A 24,584-nucleotide genomic window follows, 5' to 3' on the forward strand; every position below is an offset into this window, starting at 1 on the left:
CACAGGCGACTGCTATTGGCAAATGCCTCTTCTCCAATCACCAGAGCAAGGAAGGATCCCTAGAGCCCAACGCACCGCCAATATATGGGGTCTCTCGCAGCCTCGGCTGCAGCCGTCCAGTCTGGGGAATGACAGCGTGGAAGACGCTGCAAGGAAATCCTTTGCATGCTTTGTGGTGTGTTAAAAATGCAGCATCATCCTCTCTGCTCCTTTTCTTGGGCCGACAAGCTGAATTAGAGAGCACAGGGAATCCGGAAAGGCGAAAAGGCTGCCTCCGCCAAAAGCCCTCGAGTCCCTCCCTCCACGCCCCCCGCCCCCAACCCCCTTCTTAGGCTCTAATCGCCACCGCTCCAATGGGCCAGCGGCGCCTTCACCATCTCCTCTTCCATTCACTCCAGCGGGGAGCGAAGAGGGAAAACAAAACTCTAAAAATAACTGTCAGCCTCCTAAAAAACGAAAAGCTTAGCTGCCGCCCCCCCTGCATCCCCCGCTCCCTCCCTTCTCTTCTCCCTCCTCCCGCCCCACCTCGTGGGGCACATGTCTGCTTCTTACAACACCGAGCCACATGGTTCCAGTTAGGCGCCGAACCCCACCAGGACGGAGAGGAAATCCACATCTGTGGGACGCTCCGCACGGAACCACCTCCAGCGAGGGAGGCCGTGGGACTGCAGCACCGGGATGAAGGGCTAGACCGCGGGATCGCCGCTCATGCGGTGAGAGGGGGCGCGGGAGGCGGCCGGGGCGTGGGGAGGCCGGGGAGGGGTGGGCCAGAGGGCCCCCGCAGCGCCCGCCGCCCGCCCCCGCGCGCGCGGTGGGTACCTGCCCGCCCTGCTGCAACTTGCTGCAGTGTTTGAAAGAGTAGTAGGAGCGCGTGGAGGTGGGGCCGGGGAAAGACCGGGTGGAGTGGTGAGGGGTGAGCGCGGAGGGGGCGGGAAGGCGGCGGCGGCGGTGGGGCGAGGGGCAGACCCGGAGCGGGTGGGACGGGGGAGACGGGGGGGTAGCCCGGCGCTTACACATGTCACATGTGCTTTTTAAGACGGCCGGGAGCGCCTGCGAGCTGGATTTGGTGGAGGATGCTGCGGCAGGTGCTTCGCAGAGGGCTCCAGTCGTTCTGCCACAGGCTGGGCTTGTGCGTGAGCCGGCACCCGGTCTTTTTCCTCACCGTGCCCGCAGTCCTGACCATCACCTTCGGCCTCAGCGCGCTCAACCGCTTCCAGCCCGAGGGCGACCTGGAGCGCCTGGTCGCTCCCAGCCACAGCCTGGCCAAGATCGAGCGCAGCCTGGCCAGCAGCCTTTTCCCCCTGGACCAGTCCAAAAGCCAGCTCTATTCGGACTTACACACCCCCGGGAGGTATGGCAGGGTGATCCTCCTCTCCCCACCCGGGGACAATATTTTGCTCCAGGCTGAGGGGATCCTGCAGACCCACCGAGCCGTGCTGGAAATGAAGGTGAACCACAAGGGCTATAATTATACTTTTTCCCATCTGTGTGTGTTGAGAAATCAGGATAAGAAATGCGTGCTGGATGATATTATTTCAGTGCTAGAGGATCTCAGGCAGGCTGCCGTCTCCAATAAGACAACAGCCAGGGTGCAAGTGAGGTATCCCAACACTAAATTAAAGGTATGCTTCTCCTGCATGCTTCTGCCAGTTAAAGAGGCAGCACTTCATTTCTTGCCCTAAACAAGCAAAGAAAATGCAGAGGTCTCATCCTTAAGACTCAGAAGCTGATGCTTCTTTCATTTTGGGGGTTGGGGGGGGAGAAACGATGGGCAACTGAGTGAAGAAAACAGGCAATAAATGGCATGACTAGATACTAAGAAATTCAAAGCCAAACGAAACAAATGCCAAAAGTGAAAAAAAAAAAAAAGTTGTTTCTGAGACCCTGCAATTACATCTTTGTTCAGGGTTAATAAATCAGTGAATGGAAGGGGGAGGGGGAATCCTGAACAATTTGGGGGATTTCTTTTCATTACGGGGCTCGATGTATTTCTTATTACTGATTACACATCCACCTGGTGCCATATCCACCTATTTACATCTTCAACCTGGCTTGATTTTGACATGTAGGGAGTTTGTGCTTCGCTGCCCTGTGAGTGTGTGTCTGAAAACAGTGGGTATGAATGGGGTAAGGATTCCAGGAATTATGTGTATGTGTGTTCTCACAGCAAAAGCAGCAGAAATTTTCTATGTGTGAAAATAGAAATGTGCGGCTAACTGATGTACTAGTTAACTGAGTCCTGTTATCTTCCTTTCACACACACACACACTCACACACTCACACACACACACGATCCAAACCAGAGCAAGATTATTATAACAGCCCAATAGCAAAAGAAAAAAATCCACAGTCAGCAAAAGGTGCCATGAATGATAATTTTGGCATTATATAGATGTTACTGTTTAAACTCTCAATTCAGATTTTGTTGCTCAGATGAGATTTCTAAATTCATTCCACACTGTCAGGTTTGAGCTGCTGCAGGCAATGAGGCATACAGTCTCCAGGTGACTGAAGTTTCAGGGACAAATGTGACTTCCAAAAGAGTCACTGCACCATTTGTATGCTCGACCCTGTGCATGCTCAGAGGCTGCACAGCCAAGAATTCCCGAGACAGGTGTTTCCCAAGAAGAAGGAATTTTCTTTCTTCTAATGTGTATGAGGGTGTGTGTGTGCTTCTGGGGAGATCATGGAATAGGAGGGACCCCAGTTTCAATGAATGGGTGGCCAAACATAGAAAATTACTAATATTTCTATTTATTTATTTGATACAGCGTCTGTACACAATTTTAAAAATACGTTTCTCAGGATTTTTGAGATAAAAAGGCTGTTTTTCCTGAATTGAAGGAGGATTTAATGCACTAAGAAACTAAGGATTCCTCAGGAAATCCCATAACCTGCTTCCTTTTAACATACTGTCCTTGTTTAAATGTATCCAGAGGCTGACAGGGTTTCAGCCCCTTGTTCAGAGGAGCAGTCCCTTGGGGTTTAGTGAAACTAGACAGATGATTCATCAGCTTGAAATCTAGGTAAGGGCTTGCCTACCTCACACTTATTGAAAGGAGCATGATGAATGTATGTGGTTGGGTTGCATGCATTCCGTTTCCTGAATCCTTTGCCATCAACATTATTGCTTGCTCAAGAAAAGGATGCAGTGAAAAGGTGATCTTCACCTACAGTCTTTTAACTGAGTCCTGTGCTAACATCTGGTGTAAAGAAAGATTTTGAAACTGTGACATATTTAAACTTCAGTTTGTTTTCCCTATTGAAGCAAGTTTGCAGTTTATTAATATGCAGTCTTAGTTAAATCCCTTATTTCCTTGAGTCAGCAGTACTCTCCAGGTGTAAGGGCTTTGTCCAGTCAACCACTGTGGGCATTTTGTTTATCCGGCAATATCATTATGACATTTACAATACAAACCCCTGAGGTCTCTAATTCACTCCTTTAATAATGATTGGTTGTGTTCCTGTGATTTACTGGGTGCTATTCTAGGCACAGACAGTCTGGAGCAAGAGAAGCAAGGTTCTTACCCTAATGGGGCTTAATCGTAGAAGTCAGGGTCCTCACCCTGAGTTACCTGCAAGCAGGAACTCTGCAATCTTTGGGTCCACTAGGCTAGGCCTATAATAGGTGCTCTGTCTAAACTTTCTGGCTGATTGGTTGGTTGATCTGCATATTGATCGGAGTCAGTGGATAATCAAAGAATGGAGTAATTGATTACAAAGGGCCATGTAGTACTAGTGGAATTATTCTACTAACCATAACAAGAACAGGAGAATTACATATACACTGGCTCTCTAATCTGTAAAGCTCTTCTTCTGCTACATTCTAATATCAATGTCTCCTCAAATGCATTGGCTTGACTCTCTTTGCATGCTGTCAGTGGGGTCCATAAGCTATTTTTGGGTAAATGAATTATTTGCTAATCTTCTGAGAGTAATGGTCCCTCTCAAGCATCCAGATATAATATCACACATGCTAATGTAATATAAAATATAATTGGTGGAATTCCAGGGATACCTAGAATCCTATCAAAGAGTCTGCAAGGCCTTTCAGGTGAAGAACTTCCTGGCACAGAGCAAAGTGAGATGGGCTTTTGTTTTGATCATATGTGATCTGGAAATGATTTTAATTCATGTGTGACAGTGATACTCAAAGAGTGTCCCTAGAATCCTGACCCACAATAAAGTTTGAGAACTTCTGTTGTATGAGATTTGAGAGAAATTTTTATATACACAGTTTTTGGCCCTCTAATTAATGTTGCTTTCCTCTGTCATACTTGGGTCACCGATCTTCCCAACTCAGGCCACTGTGGAAAATTTTAGTGCTAGATAATGCTGTTCGTGGGCAGAGAATCAATAGTTAAGGAAAAATGCAAAATAAATGACAGGGGCTGGACAGTGTGAGTAGGAATTGGCAATCTCTTGACATAAAAGAAGCAGTAGGTCAGAGCCTGGAGGTAGTCTGAAGATGTATAAACACTGATTGACAGAAAGGAGCGGCCAGAAATCTTAGTTATGACAATTGGAAGGGCATCTTCCAAATATTATTAAGACACCCAAGTAGTTCTGAGCACAGAAAGGTTTAGACTTCTGATAAACATGATTATCTTGACAAGGTGATCCAGACAAGCAGGGACACAAAAAGTTGCTGGTATGGAATTCCAAAGAGAGGCTCAGATAAAGCTGATACGAAAAAAGGAGCAGTCAGCTTAGAATACTACAGAAGAAATGAGACATACACACATTTTCAAAAGCTGTGTAGAAAAGACACCAGAATCTGAAATTCCTACACCTATATAATATGAACTCTACAATTGTGCCTGTCATTATAATCTTTACGTTATTATATCCCTGAGTAAGCACAGAGGTCAAGTCTTACATTCCTTCTGTACTATTCACAAACCCCCACCCCAACCCAGTTCTATGCAGACAGTATTTACATCACTGACCAGTCTGTTGATTAACTTGTTCATTTGTACTGTAACATTGCAAAGTTATCATCGCTTTTCAAATTCTATGATGTGCTTTTACTTTAAAGGTATTCTCTACACTCTCCAGATTTCTATAAATTTTTTGACCCTGGTAATTCGGGGACCATTTTTTCTACTTATTTAAACATACATATTGTATAAGTCAATACAGTGCAGCCAGACTGAATTTTGAAATTAAACATATAACATATTGTTGGAACCAGTCTCTTGATTAAAATGAGACAGGCACTCAAAACCCTTAAGCAAGGATTGCTCTGGACTCCAAGAAATATTGTCATTATAACTCAGGGGGCTCAAGTGGTTACAGGCAATATTTCCCTGCTTCTTAGGTAGGCCATGATAACCTCACGTTTCCATCTGCTAGTTCCAAGAAAGTAACAATTTCCATATGTCCCTAGTTCTTAATTTTTACCACTGAAAAAGGCCAAGTAAAGAAGAAACAGGGAAATGTGGTCCATGGCAAATGGTGAGAAACAAATGAAGCATATTTGCTTCCCCTGCAGCCTGTCCTCCCCATTAAATTCCATTAATACACACCTCTAAACAGATGTTTAAGTGAAGTGTATGTGCTGCAACGTACCACATTTAAGAAGAGGAACAAAGATAGATTTTCCTGCTTCTTAAAAGAGTGTTTCTTTGGGCACATTTTGAGTACATCTTCCTAATTTCGAGGCTGTTGCCATTAATTAGTTCCAATCTCAATGGGAGAGCAACTTAAGCCAACATGGAAAGTAAAGACCAGCATTACTTTCAGAGATTTCCAGGAAAAGTTATTCCACAGACTTCTTTCCCTAATTCATTCTAAAACCTCAAAAGACAGCTGTGTCAGGGTCTTCTCTTATATTTAGATTAAAGTTTACACTCCTGATTCTCTCTCTTAATAAGGGGAAAAAATTGCTACCTTATTGAATGTTCAGTTTGTGTCCTAACCGATGTGGTGTTTTATACACAGCATGTCATTTTTACAAGCTTATGAATCGGGAAGAATATTTTTATTCCCCTTCTATAAGTTGGGAATCTAAACCTAAAGACCAGGAGGTCAAGTGACTTCTAAGAGGTCCCCAAGGTAGTACATGTTGGAATTGGGATTGAAATCCAGGTCTGTCTGGCACTGAAGTTTATATTCTTAACCACGGTACTATATCAGGTCCCTGTACATTCTGCACTATTCTCTGTGACAACAGCCCTTTGTGTTAAGGAAGAACTAGGGCCGTAATTCCCAAGCCATCTCAAATCCCTGCTGAAACCACTGCTGCTCTTTTACACCAGTCCCCTTGCTCACTCAGGAGACCAGCCCAGATGAAGGTGCAGTGAAGCTTCACTTCCCTTATTCACCCGCAAGGGAGTAAAGCTTCCAATTTGGGCAGACTCCTACCATCTGACTATCATGGAATGTGCCACAAAGAGTTTAATAAATTCCTCACTGGCACATGATTTCACCTTTAATATTATTTCACATCAACTCAGAACAAATTAAGGTGAGACTCCAGGATCAACTGAGTGTGGGAAGCCTGTCAGGTGACCCATGGTTCTGAGCCAGGGGCTTATGTGCCAGGCAGGCTTGAGTACTTCTGTCTTAAACTGGCATCAGGAAAAAAGAATTGATGAGATAGCATGGGATAATACAATGCAGACTAAATTGAGAAATATTCAGGAGACCTGAGTTCTGACCCCAGTTCTGTAAAGACCAGCTGTGTGACATCGGATAAGTCCCATCTCCAGTATGGGCTTCAAGCTCTAGGATTCTTCTGTGACATTAAGGAAATGTTCATCCTTATCATCTGTAGTTGGGCCTGTCACCTGGTTGAGCTTAAAGCTGATTACTGTCGTTCAATAATTTCCAAAAATGTTGAAATTAAATCTAACCATCTCTTTAAGAAAAAAAATCAGCAACGTTTTTTCTCAAACCCCTTTGCAGTTATTTTACAATAGTAGCAACATTAAGCCCTCATTAGCCTAATCGTCTTAATATTATATGAGAACACAAGGTATAGGAACTATACATAGGCACAAGGGTATTTGGGGAAAATGAAACATAAAATTAGAGTGGAGTGTATTTTTAAAGTGGCTTTGCAATCCATGCCTTTCTCGGACAGGATTATTATGGCACAGCCATTCATTGAAATCAAGGCTCATTCACTGTAATTCAGGGGGAATTCAGGGCCTCTGAAAGGTACCTGATGAGCAGCACTTAAAATGAATGGGTCTGTTTAGTTACGGGATTTGTGTTGGAACAGCCGATGTTTTCCCTTCAGAGCTGCCCTCCCTACGAGGAGAGGCTTCATCTGTGCCACTCTTACTTCCCTCTGCTGTCTCAAAGGCTGAAGGCAGAGGATGGCTCAGGTTCTGGAAGACAGAAACGTGTTTCAAGGGTTCTTATAGCTTTAGGAGGGTCTGAAAGCAGCTCCACGTGTTCAAGGTAGATGGAGGCTTGCCTGGACATTTAGGGCTCGGCCTCAAAGTTCTTTCTGCCCTTTGAACATTCAGGTATGTTCTGTCACCTCACCAGGTCTCTTTATTACGTGGAGAGAGAGAATGTGCAGTTCTGATTGTTACTGCGGGTCATACTAACGTGGGTAAGACGTACAGTAGACTCAAAAGTCATTCATATACACTAACTAACGTAATGTACTCCAAGTGTCTGCTCTGTGTCAGGCCCTGTGTTGGACGCTGGAGATTGAGTGAGGAACAAAACAGATGTGGTGCGTGACCCTCCAGGAGCTTGAGTCTAGTAAAAAAGACAAAAATCAAATAAATTTATTATTACAGATTATCCTAGAGGAAAATTGCCTGGTGCTGTAAGAGTAGTAGACCAAGTCTTGGGCTCTTAGAAGTGACTTCCTTGAGGAAGTAACTGTGAGCTAAGATCTGGGTTAGATGGTGGGGTTAGATGGTAGAAGCAAGAGTATGAAGGGGAGGATGTGGTACCTTAGATACACTAAACGAAAGCCACTGTGGATGGAAGTAAAATGTAATGGTGAAGGTGCTAAGGGCTGTGTTGAGAATTTCTTGAGAGTTGGTATAACACAATTTTGATTAGGATCTATGGAGCTAGATGGTCTAGTTTTACATCTTTACTCTGTTCCATTAGCTCTATGATTTTGTACAAATGTTTTAACTTCTTTGTAACTCAGTTCCTTCAATCGTAGCCCTGACTTCCCATCATTATATGGGTTAAATGAGTTTATGATACTTAAAGCAGGGCTTCTCAAATTCTAATTGTCAACTGGGGAGCTTGATAGAAATGCAGATTCTGATTCACTAGGTCTGGGATGGAGTGGGATTCTTCGTTTCTAGCAAGCTCCCAGGTGATGCTGATGCCTCTGGTCCTTAAAGCACTGAGAACAGCACCTGGTTCTTTGTAAATTCTTAACAAGTGCTGGCGGTTTAACTCTTTGAGCAGTGATATTCTGCCCTTGTCTAAAATTGGTTAATTGATTTTCTTGTGAACACTTGATTAGATGAAAAGCCCTTTTTGTTTCAGACCTCAAAGCTGAAAATCTTTCTATCCTATGGTAGTCATTGCTATTTCCTGAGGAAGTAGAATATGAGGGGTGTAGATCCTTCTGATTTTTGCACCAAAGAGCTTGTGCTGCCTCCAGGATCATCATTCTGAATGTGACCAGTCTTTGCTAAGGACAGTAAAGAACAGTTAAGGAGACTGTGGGACCTTGGTTTCAGTGTTCACTGGGTCTGGAAATATCTTAGAGTTTGTATATTTTTGTCATTTTCAATAGAGCTAGCCTTGACCTCTTTCTGCCCTCTGGGCTTCTGTGACATTCTGATTCTCGTCTTACATCTCTGATGGTTCTCTACCTCTTACTGGTTCACTCCCCTTACTACTCCCATATTTATAATTATTCCCATGAAAGTCTTTTTTTCATGGTGTGTTCTCTCAATATGCTCATTCAAGCCAAACACCAATTTTCTTCCAGGTCTGTAACTCTTTGAATGGCATCTCTGTTCTGTCATTAACTCGGGCTCAGAATCTCAGTCACCTATGATTAACTCTTCCTTTCCCACCACCCCTACCCAGGCGAGACATGTAAACAGTAAGAGCTAATTCATTCTATGCCACAGTGGCCCTTACACCAAGAGCATCCCCACTGCCTAGGAACTTGCTAGAAATGCACATTCCTGGACCTCAATCCAGATCTACTGAAACTAGGGGTTAGGTCCCACAAGTGCTTCTGACTCCTGCAGCTGTATGAGGACCTCTGTTCTGCAGTAGAGGTGTTCAGTCTTGGCTGAGTGTAGGAATCATGAGAGGAGCTTTAAAAATACTGATGTGTGGATCTCATCTCCAGAGATTCTGACTCAGTCAGGAGGTGGCATGGACACTGAAATTTTTTAAATCTCCTCTGATGATTATAATGGATTATCAAGGTTGAAGACCAAGGTCTCCTTTTCAAATTTTTTTCGTTTCTTTCTCACTGTCTCTCTGGGCTTTCATTACCTCTTACCTATTTTATCTAGGCAATAATCTAATCTCTCTCACATAATTTCTCACACTTGGAACCTAGCTTGTATAACAGGATCATCTGCATCTCTTGATTACATTTTCCTCTGACCAGATCCTGCTAGAGTTTCCCATTGCCTGGAGAAGAAATGATCAACTCCTGACCATAGCCACTGAGAACTTTTCTTGACCAGGGCTCCAACTTTACTTGAAGTTTCAGATTGCAGTACATCTTATGCTGCAACCAAACTGAAGCAAACCCACCCTGAACCTTCCTGTTTTCTTACCTTCATTCATACTGTTCCTTTTGCTTGGAATTTCTTTCACACTGTCAAATTCACATCTCTTAAAAGTTGCTTTTTCCATGGAGCTTCTCTAAGTGCTTCCAAAGGTAGAAAGCACTTTTATACACTTTAGAGGTACTTTGAAGAGGCAGTTCCCTTAATCACAGTCTAACTTGTATTATAGACTTTTAGCAAGTCTTTGCTAAAATATAACTGTATGTGCCTAATGAACCTAGTAGGGCTGGTAGCTTTCACTACATACATTGATTTGCCTGTGTGGAGCCAGCCCCAGTACAGGGGAGGTTGTGGAACAAGCCCTTGGGGGAAATTGCAAGGGGACAGGAAAAAAGTCCATCCCAGCCAGCCTGCTGTTCCAAGGCTGTGCCTAAACCCTAAAGAAAGATGGCCACAGAAAGACACTGAAAGCTGTTTCTATGCGTGGTCCTGAGATACAAGTGCCACAAGAAGGATTGCATTTGGGCTTAGGAAACAAAGGGCCACCAGAAGAGGAAGAGAGAGAGAGAGATTCTTTCCCCCACCTACACACAGCACACATGTGACTTCAGCTCGGGAAAGCCTGCAGAGAGACAGCTCGAACACCTGGTAGGATTACCAGATTTAGCAAATAAAAATACAGGACACCCGGTTAAATTTGAATTTTGGGTAAACAAAAAAAATTTTTTTTAGTATAAGTATGTTCTAAATATTGCATTCTTTGCTTATCTGAAATTCAGATTTAACTGGGCATCCTGTATTTTATCTGGCAACGTAGCATGATGGGAATTCAAAGAATCACATCCGAAGACCCAAGAACAGACTTCAGAATGTCAGGGGACCAGCACCAGTTCTAACGCACAAGAGTGGCCATCAGCCAGGGGGCCAAAGAGACAGACCGTAAAGGCCAATTTGGGAAATAATAAAGACATTCTAAAGACTCCAGGAAATGCATGGGTTAAAGTTTTTTCAGAGGCCAGAATTTCTGTCTTATTCAAGTGGGGATTCCAGCAAATGAAATTTAAGTTCCTCTTGATATGACCTCCTATGGATACTCTGGCCTTAGGAAACCCAAGTTACATTAATTGTTTTAGTAGTTCCAAGTGTTTATTTGCTAGTGAAATGAAAGACTGCACTGGATAAATGTTTCATTTAGAAGATTCTTTTGTTTTATATTTTATCTATGAAAAATATTTATACATAAATAGAAATGTAACTAAAGAAAGTAAGTTGTAAGATAAGTCCTGGGGATACAATGTACAGCATAATGACTATAGTTAGCAATGCTGTATTGTATATTTGAAGGTTGCTAAAAGAGGGATGTTAATTAAACTTATCACGGTAATCATTTGCAATATACATATATATCAAATCCTTATGTTGTACACCTAAAACTAATACAATGTGATAAGTCAATTCTAATCTCAATTTTTAAAAATTTAAAAAAGAAAAAAAAGAGAAACTGACCACATTAGCCAGAACCATATCTATATTAAAACAGCAGTTTATCATAAGTAAAATAATTTAGGTCAATACTATAGTTTGAGAAGAAATTTTTTACTTGATGAAAAAAAGTGTCCATCAGTTACTCAAGTTTGAGAATCATTAGATTGGAGAGAGGGATATTTATTTAGCTACCCATGTTAAATGTAGTAGGACTCAGAGCACCATAAGCAAAAATACTAGAGGTCATGAAACGTAAAGTAAAAGATTTTATCATTTCTATTCATGTCATGGTAGAGAGAGAAATTAATTTCTTAAAACAAAGGGAATTGGCTAAAGAAGTGAAGAAGAACAGAAGTCCTACTTCAGGAAGGAAGGAAGGAAGGGAGGGAGGGAGGAAATAGATGATGTGGCAGATTAGTGAAAATTTGTAGGATGAGAATATTAGCAAGCCAAAAGCTAAACCCGTAGACAGGATTGGTTACCCTTTCCATGTATGGAATGTGGCATTAAAATCAAAGATGAAGCACGCTCTTAAACGTTTGTGCAACAGCATAATAAGAATATGGGCTATTTAGAACCCATCTTATTTTCCTTCAAGATTATAAAGCTTTTTAAAAAATAATAGATATGTTTTTATTAGGCTTTTATCCTGCTCTCCTGACATATGTTCCACTCAGAAAAATAGCAGTCTTTTAACAGAACACTTGAACAGAACTGCTAAAATTACCGTCAAAAATAATTCTAAATATTGGTAACCAGTCACCCATCACTACATTGAAAACCTTTCTGGTTTGTAATTTACCTGCAAGACACCTTTTATTTGTAAACTGAGGAATCACCATGCCTGTGTATATTTTAATCAGTATTTTTTTGTAAATTTATATATCTTGTACATGCATATATGTACACATGCTCTTTTTTTTTCTCCTGTTCACATTTCTAGTTTAAAAGAAATGTGAGAAAAGTCTAGCTTGTCATTTCTCCTTCCCCAGGATCCAGGTCTTCCTGCACAATGCAATTTGGGGAATGATTTCTCTAGGGCAAATTCCTGGGGTGGGTGAGGCAAAGCCTGAGTAATGGAGCACGAGGTCAGGGCCAGTGGGTCACCACAAAGTGCCCCTGGAGACAGGCACCCTGCTAAGCTCCCAGCGGGGAGTGAGAAGCTCAAGGGCTGCACTAGTTTAATGACCCCTTTTCGTAGTTGAGCATATCTCTCTAAGGGAATAGCACACAAAACTGGTACTAGCTGCTTGACTTTTATTATCAGTACATTCTATTCAACCATTGTTACCTTGGGGATTATTTTTAAGGAATTGGATCCTTTCTAGGCTTTTAGACATTTTTTTTTTTTTAGACATTTTTATTAACTAATCACATCTTATCAGTGTGTCTCTTGCTAAACAATGTTCACTTATATTTTTAGTTAATTTATCCCAAAAAGTTGTTTATAAACTGATGTTATCCTACTAGTCTTCTTCCTGATAGAAGAATGTTTTGGTAATTGATAACTAAATTGACATAAGATTTTTACTTCCCTTCTTTGCCTCAGCTCTGAACCCTGAAGTTATTGATGATGTTAAGGTTATAAGCATTGACAGTGCGGCCCATTTAGCCTAAAGCAACAGATGTTTTTTACTGAGGTAGGTCCTAGTTTTTAATGGGTTGAGATAGGGGAGTCTCTTATTGATTGAGCCCCTCTTTTAAAATTATAAAATAATGATGAAGAGGGTAGTGAAAAGGAAATAAATCTATGTTTGAATCTAATTTTATCATTTATTAGATGTATGGCCTTAGACATGTTATTTAACATCTTTGCCCCTCAGTTTTTCTGTGTTAAAAAAAAGCATTATTAATATCTTTTATGTTACATTAAAAGTATTATTAATATCCACTCTACAGATTTTAAAACTTTCAGGCACTTAGTGGTTTCTTAATAAATTGTAACAATTTTTAATCTAAATCCAACATCATAACAACACCAAGTGAAAAATCACTCACAATCCCACTCACCAATTCTATAAACAATTTATTTCCAGTCTTTAACTATAAAGTACACAGTTGTTATATAGAGTGCATGTCTTTTTTGATCCGATTTATTTTCATTTTTTTATAAGAATTTAAATAATTGTTTTTTGGTAGCTCAGAAGTCTGGCAAGTGACTGTGGCATAATTTACTTAATTGTTCATTTATTGTTATCTTGAGAGTATATCTAGGACAGTGTTTTTGGAGCTGATTTCCACAATCCTTAACAGACAAATGGAAAATATTCTGGCTTGTCAACAGAAGCTGAAGGAAAAGAGCATTTTCTTATGTGATTTAAAATGTCATTTTCATAAGTATATGAACTTATGAAAGCAAGATACAAATATAGGTCAACAAGTTCCAGGGGAGCAGGTGTCCCAAGAAAAACCTTGGATAGAAATTAGAAGGACCTGATTTATTTATAGATCAACTCCAAAATGCTGTAAATTGCTTTGTTAAGGACCACATCCAAGAGTAAGCTTCTAAGGGTACCTTGTGGCTTATCCTATTACAAAGTAATTTTTACTGCTTTTCACCTGGTATAGTTCCATGATTCTCAAAAGGAACACTTCAGGAACTTTCCAATTATATGATGCCTGGTCCCTCCCCAGACCAATTGAATCAGAAGCTCTGGAGAAAGGGCCTGAGAATTGGTATTTTCTTAAGCTCTTTGTATGATTCCAGTGAATAACCAGATTGAGAAACACTGAGGGACCTTAGACCAGAAAAAGATCCCCCCATCCTACCGAGCTCCTTTGCGGATTCATAGGATGAGAGGACAAGGGAATAATACCACTTCCTTTGAACCTCCACTTCAAGGCTTAGTCTGGGGTCTCAGAAAGAGAGCATTTGCCCTGACGTAAGCAATCACAGTACCATTTCCCTGCCAGGTAAGTTGCCTCCATAGGAGCTCTGTAGCTAAAATAAACAACTTCATTCTCTCCTGTAATTCCCTAATCTGATATTGATTGGCCAGAAATATGATGTCTTAATCAATTTGCTCTGCTCCAAAGATGTCCTGGATTGCCAGTCATTGGGAAAATATGTCCCTTGACACTTTAAAAGGCATTGTTTCTTAACACATTTCTGCCAGGAGATTAATAAGAAAACCTGTAGGTACATGGTAAATATTTATTATTATGGTGATAGGGCCAAAGATAATAAATCTTGATAGCTCAAAGATGTATAATACTAGGACTTGAAATAGACTTTCAATTCTTATTAAGTTGTTATTAGCTCCTTGATTTCCATCAAGATAACCTAAATTCCTTCATATCCTGAGATGGTCAGTGTTTACCACTTTGTAACCATTCATTAATACTGTTCATTGTTAGCCCATTCCTTCGATAAGCACGTAGTAGGAGATAAAGAAATATGTGTTGAATGAATGAAGGATCAAGTGAATTAACTATTTGGCTTTTTAATTGTCCCATATTGAGTTTTAAAAACATCATATTAAAGAATTTCAAAATACTCCCAGTCTTAGCTTAGCCAAAATTTACTTAATCTTCAGCCAAATCCCATGCCTTCTATCTTTTCATCAGTGAAAATAATATTATACTTTTCTACATAAATGAGTTCTGGGAAGGCTAACTACCTCTAGTTTTAACAAGCTTGAGACATTCTAACTCATTCACAAACGGATCCTGGAGTCCCCAGATCAGTGTGGCAAGTCCATTCATATTAAAACAGTATTAACACAATGTCTAATTAAAGGAAAAGTATGTTCATTAAAGTGCAATGAATATTTAAAGTGGTTCCAACTATATAGGAGCCGTAACAATCTAGTGCCCTTCTTGGGTCAGTAGAAAGCTTTCCATTAGCATCCCAGTGGGTTCGCAAATCTTATACTCCCTCTCTTATTATTTTTAAATGGCAGTTACAAATCACTTGATACAGTGAGGTGAAAAGGATGTTTTCCTAGTCAATATGAATGGTGTGCACTACTGGCCACCAGTAACGGGAAATTATACATTACAAAAAGAAAGCCAAACATTTGGTACCCCACTATCACCTTTATATTAAATATTTTATCTTTAGCAAAAAGTAAAAGCATTTTACAGAGTTGAATCCATACTCATATTTTGCAGAACCATATAAAATAGGGAATTGACCTTTTATTTACTGTTCTAAAAAAAGGATTAAGTAATTGTGACATGCCTTAAAGGAGTTTGACATAATCATCATATTATTTGCATATATATATATTTTTTAATTTATTTTATTTATTTATTTATTTTTGGCTACGTTGGGTCTTTGTTGCTGCGCGCGGGCTTTTTCTAGTTGCGGCGAGCGGGGGCTACTCTTCGTTGTGTTGCGCGGGCTTCCCGTTGCGGTGGCTTCTCTTGTTGCGGAGCACGGGCTCTAGGCTCGTGGGCTTCAGTAGTTGTGGCGCACAGGCTCAGTAGTTGTGGCTCACGGGCTCTAGAGCGCAGGCTCAGTAGCTGTGGCGCACGGGCTTAGTTGCTCCGCGGCATGTGGGATCTTCCTGGACCAGGGCTCGAACCCGTGTCCCCTGCACTGGCAGGCGAATTCTTAACCACTGCGCCACCAGGGGATCCCGGGAATCCCCCTGTGCATATATATATTTTTACAAGCCTTTGTTGAAAGAGATTTGGGAAGGTTATCTAATCTACATGTTTCGGAAAGCCCTGTTATATATAAATTGCTTCAATAAACTACTCACTATTTAATGTCTCTCCAGAAGAAAATTATTTCTCATATCTATTTAAAACACTTATTTCTATTTGTTCTTACTTCAGTAAAGAAGAAACCTGGTCTTCACTATCATTTTTGAACCATCTTCTACCTGTGACCTTGAAAATGGTTATTACATTCTCTTGTACTTCTCTTTGGCTGAATAATTTCTTACACATAGACCTCATTCTCAACTACATCCCCTTTTTGTTTTTAGCAAACTTTTAAGTTTTGGGAAATTGATGTCTCCTGAGTCTTAAACACCTATGTTGTGTTCAAAAGATATACAAGTATCTTCCCTGCTCCAAATATTCTCCTCTCCATATTTACCTTATCCCAATAAATAGCTTTTCTCAGTAGAGACGTATTCTATGCTTATATTGTTTCAGACACTGGGCTAGGCACTGGAGTTACAGAGATCAGTTATAGATCCTCTTTTCCAGAAACATGCAGTCTAGTGAGGAAGGAGGACAAGTAAATGGAAAATTAGCAGTACAGCATGGTACTTGAATCTTAAAGGTTAGTTCAAAATGATTCAGAGCACCAAATAATCCAGAATTGGTGCTACATCAGACTCAGCCTCCTCCAGGGCTCTATAATAAAAACAAATACTCTATATTGGTGGGAGAAGTCTTTCAGGGGTTCTTATTTCAATTGATAACAAATGTTTTATTTTTAAATATTCATTAAAATTGAGGTCAGTGGAGAGCTGCTCTCCATAAACAGGGAAATATTTTGCCATGAACAGTTACTCTGAAGGTTATGAAGTCAACATAAAATCCCAATAATGCTATAGACTTAAAAAATGAATACAAAGCAGGAACATGTTATGGGTATGGGCCAAGAAATATCAAAGTGAAAAAACAGGAGGGTTATTAATCAAACACAAAACCTGGCCAGAAGATTGTTGGATAGTGGAACTTTCCATGACCCCCCCAAATCATCCTACCCTCAGGTCTTTCTCTCCAAGTGATAGTAACTGTTAAGGTAATTGTGGGATTACTTAGCCAGCAGAAATAAAGCATATATGCAAGTGTAAGAGGCACTTGAGACAAAAGAAGAACGAGTCTTTAGAGTGTGCCCACTTGGGTGGTAAGTCAGCATTTTTCTTTGCACTAAACAAATGAGGAGAATTATTTTCTTTCCTAGAACTGGCCCTGATAGGCTAATTAGAGTCATAGAAAGCCCTCTTGAAACAGTGAATTATAGGACCCCCTGAGTATGCCAACATTTAAGAGAACTGAAAAAATGTGTAAGTTTTCTAGGTACTATTGACATTGGGTCTGGTAATTCTTAGTCGCGGGGCAGTCCCGTGCATCACAGGATGTTTAGCAACATCCCTGCCCTTCGTAGACTCTGGTAGTATCATCTTCTCCCCAGTTGTGACAGCCGAAAACAAATGTCTCCAGACAGTGCCAGATGTCCCCTGGGGTGCAAAATTGCTCCCCATTGAGAACTAGTACTCTAATTCTTGGAACACTGAGGCAAAGAGTTCTCCTAGAATGCTCTCCTCCTGTAACACAGACCATCAGGAAAGTAGTCTTTATCTAACCTAAATCCCTCATATCGCAAGTTGTAAATCCTCTTCTTCAGTGGCCTTGGAGCATGTGCCCTCCATGTCAGGAGTACTCAGCCCACTTGGTGGGATGCCAGGGTCTAATCTCTGGAGAATTTCTAGGATGCCCCGTGAAAGCCATGAAGACATGCTCACTAATACGTCTTCTGCACTGAGCGGAAACTCTCCAGGCTTGTTCGCTTGTCAAAATTGTAGTCCATTTTAGATTAGAAACCTATTTCAATTGTAAATTCCATTGGTGGGAGAAGCTCAACATTTGGGAGAGAGCACAGCTGGTGCTTCCCGGTTGTTAAATAATTCATCTTCCTCATTTTGGAGAGTCAGAAACAGCCGCGCTGAGATATTAAATCCTCAAGGTAATATTGCAAAACCTAGTCCTTGGCACTAAGGAGGGAAAAGGCCTGCTAAATTACAGAAGCTGTCCTCCACAGCTTTAGGAGAAGCTGGAGAGAGAATGCTATTTGCTGACTTGATTTTTCCCCATTTTGGTAACACAGGAAAGATAGGTTTCCCTGGGAGAATTTTATGAAACTCCATTAAGCAAAATCAGCCTTTCAACATTTTATATATTGTCATGCCTGTGTCATTCACGCACATAATTCATTTTTCAAGTGAAATATTTTGACCGTTCTAAAAAATATTTTCCCCAGAAATCAGAAGGTAATGATGGAAATGGCGAAGCACTTGCCAGAAAATAGGTGACTTTTGAACAATCCCTTGATGATAAATATTTCTCATTAATGGTTCTATTCTCACACTTGGCTATTTATTGAGTAACTTATTTTAGTCCAAATTGTCCTAGACCTGTCCTAAGCTCATCTGGGATTTTCATATTATTTTTGAAGCTGTGTTAAATCTTCCAGAACGCACACCTCCTACAACAGTGTTCCACAGCAGTTCATTAATGCTTTTTCAGGTAACTAGTAATCTTAGAACTTTTATTTCTGTGCCCTGAAAGAGGTAACATTCTAACCATAATGCTTATTTTACATCTTAACGAGACAATATTCTTCTTCATACAAGACAGGGTCCCTATGTGCTACTCTACACCTGTATGCTCAATTCAACCAAGATTACTCATTGTGGGACTCAAATGAGAATTTATAATGCACAATGATTGCAGAAACTTTCGTTTTAATCTAGGCTGCTTGAGTGGTTGATCCCACGTGATATAAATATCAAAACTACCAAACTTCAAATTTTTCCATTGGTCAGGCTCTAGAGTTTTGTATTAGCTCCTCTAAGAGTACGTAGACAAAGGTAAGAGAGCAAGGGTGCATGCAACTGTTGCAATTACCAAGGCAACACAAATTTATAATGATCATTTAGTTTTTATCCAGGGCATTTCTCAGGGTACATAGCTAGACAAAAATTGAATTTCCCAACAGGAAACTTGCCAGGTGTGATTTGTAGCAGCTATGTTCTTTTTTGGGGGGTCTATTTTATTTTATTATTTTTTATTTTATTTATTTATTTTTTTAACATCTTTATTGGAGTATAATTGCTTTACAATAGTATGTTAGTTTCTGCTTTATAACAACGTGAATCAGCTATACATATACATATATTCCCATATCTCCTCCCTCTTGTGTATCCCTCCCTCCCACCCTCCCTATCCCCCCTCTAGGTGGTCACAAAGCACCGAGCTGATTTCCCTGTGCTATGCGGCTGCTTCCCACTAGCTATCTATTTTACATAAGGTATTGTATATACGTCCATGACACTCTCTCACTTCGTCCCAGCTTACCCTTCCCCCTCCCCATGTCCTCAAGTCCATTCTCTAGTAGGTCTGTGTCTTTATTCCTGTCCTGCCCCAGGTTCTTCGGAAACTTTTTTTTTTTTTTTAGATTCCATATATATGTGTCAGCATACAGTATTTGTTTTTCTCTTTCTAAGTTACTTCACTCTGTATGACAGACTCCAGGTCCATCTACCTCACTAGAAATAACTCAATTTCGTTTCTTTTTATGGCTGAGTAATATTCCACTGTATATATGTGCCACATCTTCTTTATCCATTCATCTGTCGATGTACACCTAGGTTGCTTCCATGTCCTGGCTATTGTAAATAGTGCTGCAATGAACATTGTGGTATATGACTCTGTTTGAATTATGGTTTTCTCAGGGTATATGCCCAGTAGTGGGATTGCTGGGTCATATGGTTGTTCTATTTTTAGTTTTTTAAGGAACCTCCATACTGTTCTCCATAGTGGCTGTATCAATTTACATTCCCACCAAAAGTGCAAGAGGGTTCTCTTTTCTCCACACTCTCTCCAGCATCTATTGTTTGTAGATTTTTTGATGATGGACGTTCTGACTGGTGTGAGGTGATACCTCATTGTAGTTTTGATTTGCATTTCTCTAATGATTAGTCATGTTGAGGATCCTTTCATGTGTTTGTTGGCAATCTGTATATCTTCTCTGGACAAATGTCTGTTTAGGTCTTCTGCCCATTTTTGGATTGGGTTGTTTGTTTTTTTGATATTGAGCTGCATGAGCTGCTTCTAAATTTTGGAGATTAATCCTTTGTCATTTGCTTCATTTGCAAATATTTTCTCCCATTCTGAGGGTTGTCTTTTCATCTTGTTCATGGTTTCCTTTGCTGTGCAAAAGCTTTTAAGTTTCATTAGGTCCCATTTGTTTATTTTTGTTTTTATTTCCATTTCTCTAGGAGGTGGGTCAAAAAGGATCTTGCTGTGATTTATGTCATAGAGTGTTCTGCCTCTGTTTTCCTCTAAGAGTTTGATAGTTTCTGGCTTTACATTTAGGTCTCTAATCCATTTTGAGTTTATTTTTGTGTGTGGTGTTAGGGAGTGTTCTCATTTCATTCTTTTACATGTAGCTGTCCAGTTTTCCCAGCACCACTTATTTAAGAGACTGTCTTTTCTCCACTGTATGTCCTTGCCTCCTTTGTCATAGATTACTTGACGATAGGTGCGTGGGTTTATCTCTGGGCTTTCTATTCTGTTCCATTGATCTATATTTCTGTTTTTGTGCCAGTACCATATTTTCTTGATTGCTGTCACTTTGGAGTATAGTCTGAAATCAGGGAGTCTGATTCCTCCAGCTCCATCTTTTTCCCTCAAGACTGCTTTGGCTATTCAGGGTCTTTTGTGTCTCCATACAAATTTTAAGATTTTCTGTTCTAGTTCTGTAAAAAATGCCATTGCTAATTTGATAGGGATTGCATTGAATCTGTAGATTGCTTTGGGTAGTGTAGTCTTTTTCACAATGTTGATTCTTCCAATCCAAGAACATGGTATATCTTTCCATCTGTTTGTATCATCTTTAATTTCTTTCATCAGTGTCTTATACTTTTCTGCATACAGGTCTTTTGTCTCCTCAGGTAGGTTTATTCCTAGGTATTTTATTCTTTTTGTTGCAATGGTAAATGGGAGTGTTTCCTTAATTTCTCTTTCAGATTTTTCATCATTAGTGTATAGGAATGCAAGAGGTTTCTGTGCATTAATTTTGTATCCTGCTACTTTACCAAATTCATTAATTAGCTCTAGTAGTTTTCTGGTGGCATCTTTAGGATTCTCTATGTATAGTATCATGTCATCTGTAAACAGTGACAGCTTTACTTCTTCTTTTCCGATTTGGATTCCTTTTATTTCCTTTTCTTCTCTGATTGCTGTGGCTAACACTTCCAAAGCTATGTTGAATAATAGTGGTGAGAGTGGACAACCTTGTCTTGTTCCTGATTTAGAGGAAATAGTTTCAGTTTTTCACCACTGAGAACTATGTTGACTGTGGGTTTGTCATATATAGCCTTTATTATGTTGAGATAAATTCCCTCTATCCCTACTTTCTGGAGGGTATTTATCATAAATTGGTGTTGAATTTTGTCAAAAGCTTTTTCTGCATCTATTAAGATGATCATATGTTTTTTTCTCCTTATATTTGTTAATATGGTTTATCACAATGATTGATTTGCGTATAGTGAAGAGTCCTTGCATTCCTGCGATTAACCCCACTTGATCATGGTGTATGATCCTTTTAATGTGCTGTTGGATTCTGTTTGCTAGTATTTTGTTGAGGATTTGTTGCATCTATGTTCATCAGTGATATTGGCCTGTAGTTTTCTTTCTTTGTGGCATCTTTGTCTGGTTTTGGTATCAGGGTGATGGTGGCCTCGTAGAATGAGTTTGGGAGTGTTCCTCCCTCTGCCATATTTTGGAAGAGTTTGAGAAGGATAGGTGTTAGGTCTTCTCTAAATGTTTGATAGAATTCACCTGTGAAGCCATCTGGTCCTGGGCTTCTGTTTTTTGGAAGATTTTAAATCACAGTCTCAATTTCAGTGCTTGTGATTGATCCGTTTATATTTTCTATTTCTTCTTGGTCCAGTCTCGGAAGGTTGTGCTTTTCTAAGAATTTGTCCATTTCTCTCAGGTTGTCCATTTTATTGGCATATAGTTGCTTTTAGTAGTATCTCATGATCCTTTGTATTTCCACAGTGTCAGTTGTTACGTCTCCTTTTTCATTTCTAATTCTATTGATTTGAGTCTTCTCCCTTTTTTGCTTGATGAGTCTGGCTAATGGTTTATCAATTTTGTTTATCTTCTCAAAGAACCAGCTTTTAGTTTTATTGATCTTTGCTATCGTTTCCTTCATTTCTTTTTCATTTATTTCTGCTCTGATCTTTATGATTTCTTTCCTTCTGGTAACTTAGGGTTTTTTTGTTCTTCTTTCTCTAATTGCTTTAGGTGTAAGGTTAGGTTGTTTATTTGAGATGTTCCTTGTTTCTTGAGGTAGGATTGTATTACTATAAACTTCCCTCTTAGAACTGCTTTTGCTACATCCCATGGGTTTTGGGTCGTCGTGTTTTCATTGCCATTTGTTTCGAGGTATTCTTTGATTTCCTCTTTGATTTCTTCAATGATCTCTTGGTTATTTAGTAGTGTATTGTTTAGCCTCCGTGTGTTTGTATTTTTTACAGATTTTTCCTGTAATCGATATCTAGTCTCATAGCGTTGTGGTCGGAAAAGATACTTGGTACGATTTCAATTTTCTTAAATTTACCAAGGCTTGATTTGTGACCCAGGATATGATCTATCCTGGAGAATGTTCCATGAGCACTTGAGAAGAAAGTGTATTCTGTTGTTTTTGGATGGAATGTCCTATAAATATAAATTAAGTCCATCTTGTTTAATGTATCATTTAAAGCTTGTGTTTCCTTATTTTTTTTCATTTTGGCTGATCTGTCCATTGGTGAAAGTGGGGTGTTCAAGTCCCCTACTATGATTGTGTTACTGTCGATTTCCCCTTTTATGGCTGTTAGCATTTGCCTTATGTATTGAGGTGCTCCTATGTTGGGTGCATAAATATTTACAATTGTTATATCTTCTTCTTGCATTGATCCCTTGATCATTATGTAGTGTCCTTCTTTGTCTCTTGTAATAGTCTTTGTTTTAAAGTTTATTTTATCTGATATGAGAATTGCTATGCTAGCTTTCTTTTGATTTCCATTTGCATAGGATATCTTTTTCCATCCCCTCACTTTCAGTCTGTCTGTGTCCCTAGGTCTAAAGTGGGTCTCTTGTAGACAGGCTATATAAGGGTCTTGTTTTTGTATCCATTCAGCCAGTCTGTGTCTTTTGGTTGGAACCTTTAATCCGTTTACATTTAACGTAGTTATCAATATGTATGTTCCTATTACCGTTTTCTTAATTATTGTGGTTTGTTATTGTAAATATTTTCCTTCTCTTGTGTTTCCTGCCTAGTGAAGTTCCTTAGCATTTGTTGTAGAGCTGGTTTGGTGGTGCTGAATTCTCTTAGCTTTTGCTTATCTCTAAAGGTTGTCATTTCTCCTTAGAATTTGAATGAGATCCTTGCTGGGTAGAGCAATCTTGCTTGTAGGTTTTTCTCTTTCATCACTTTAAATATGTCCTGCTACTCTCTTCTGGTTTGCAGAGTTTCTGCTGAAAGATGAGCTGTTAACCTTATGGGGATTCCCTTGTATGTTATTTGTTGTTTTTCCCTTGCTTCTTTTAATATTTTTTCTTTGTATTTAACTTTTGATAGTTTGATTAATATGTGTCTTGGCGTGTTTCTCCTTGGATTTATCCTGTATGGGACTCTCTGTGCTTCCTGGACTTGATTGACTATTTCCTTTCCCATATTAGGGAAGTTTTCAACTATAATCTCTTCAAATATTTTTTCAGTCCCTTTCTTTCTCTCTTCTTCTTCTGGGACCCCTATAATTCCAATGTTGGTTTGTTTAATGTTTTCCCAGAGGTCTCTGAGACTGTCCTCAATTCTTTTCACTCTTTTTTCTTTATTCTGCTCTCTGGGAGTTATTTCCACTATTTTATCTTCTAGGTCACTTATCTGTTCTTCTGCTTCAGTTATTCTGCTATTGATTCCTTCTAGAGAATTTTAAATTTCTATTTGTTGTAGTGTTCATCATTATTTGTTTGCTCTTTAGTTCTTCTAGGTCCTTGTTGAACGTTTCTTGTATTTTCTCCATTCTATTTCCAAGATTTTGGATCATCTTTACTATCATTACTCTGAATTCTTTTTCAGGTAGACTGCCTATTTCATCTTCATTTGTTTGGTCTGGTGGGTTTTTACCTTCATCTGCTCTGTGTTTCTCTGTCTTCTCATTTTGCTTAAGTTACTGTGTTTCGGGTCTCCTTTTTGCAGTCTGCAGGTTCGTAGTTCCCGTTGTTTTTGGTGTCTGCCCCCAGTGGTTAAGGTTGTTTCAGTGGGTGGTGGAGGCTTCCTGGTGGAGAGGACTGGTGCCTGTGTTCTGGTGGCTGAGGCTGGATATTGTCTTTCTGGTGGGCAGGACCGTGTCTGGTGGTGTGTTTTGGGGTTTCTGTGACCTTATGGTGATTTTTGGCAGCCTGTCTGCTAATCGGTGGGGTTGTGTTCCTGTCTTGCTAGTTGTTTGGCATAGGGTGTCCAGCACTGTAGCTTGCTGGTCATTGAGTGGAGCTGGTCTTAGTGTTGAGATGGAGATGTCTCGGAGAGCTTTCACTGTTTGATATTACGTGGAGCTGGGAGGTCTCTGGCGGACCAATGTCCTGAACTTGGCTCTCCCACCTCAGAGGCACAGGCCTGACACCCGGCCGGAGCAGCAAAACCCTGTCAGCCACACAGCAGCCTGAGAT

At 40.1% G+C, this 24,584-nt stretch overlaps 1 protein-coding gene across 1 annotated transcript in view; it reads left to right on the forward strand.

Moving 5' to 3' along the window:
* The first annotated feature begins 1,022 nt into the window (after positions 1-1,022).
* Positions 1,023-24,584, forward strand: part of LOC118904098 (patched domain-containing protein 4) — a 189,883-nt gene continuing 166,321 nt past the window's right edge. The window contains exon 1 of the mRNA XM_036869867.1: positions 1,023-1,448. Coding sequence (XP_036725762.1) covers positions 1,023-1,448 — 426 coding nt within the window. The remainder of the gene's footprint in view (positions 1,449-24,584) is intronic.

This window comes from Balaenoptera musculus, chromosome 11 (assembly GCF_009873245.2).
Source record: "Balaenoptera musculus isolate JJ_BM4_2016_0621 chromosome 11, mBalMus1.pri.v3, whole genome shotgun sequence".
NCBI classification, from domain to species: domain Eukaryota; kingdom Metazoa; phylum Chordata; class Mammalia; order Artiodactyla; family Balaenopteridae; genus Balaenoptera; species Balaenoptera musculus.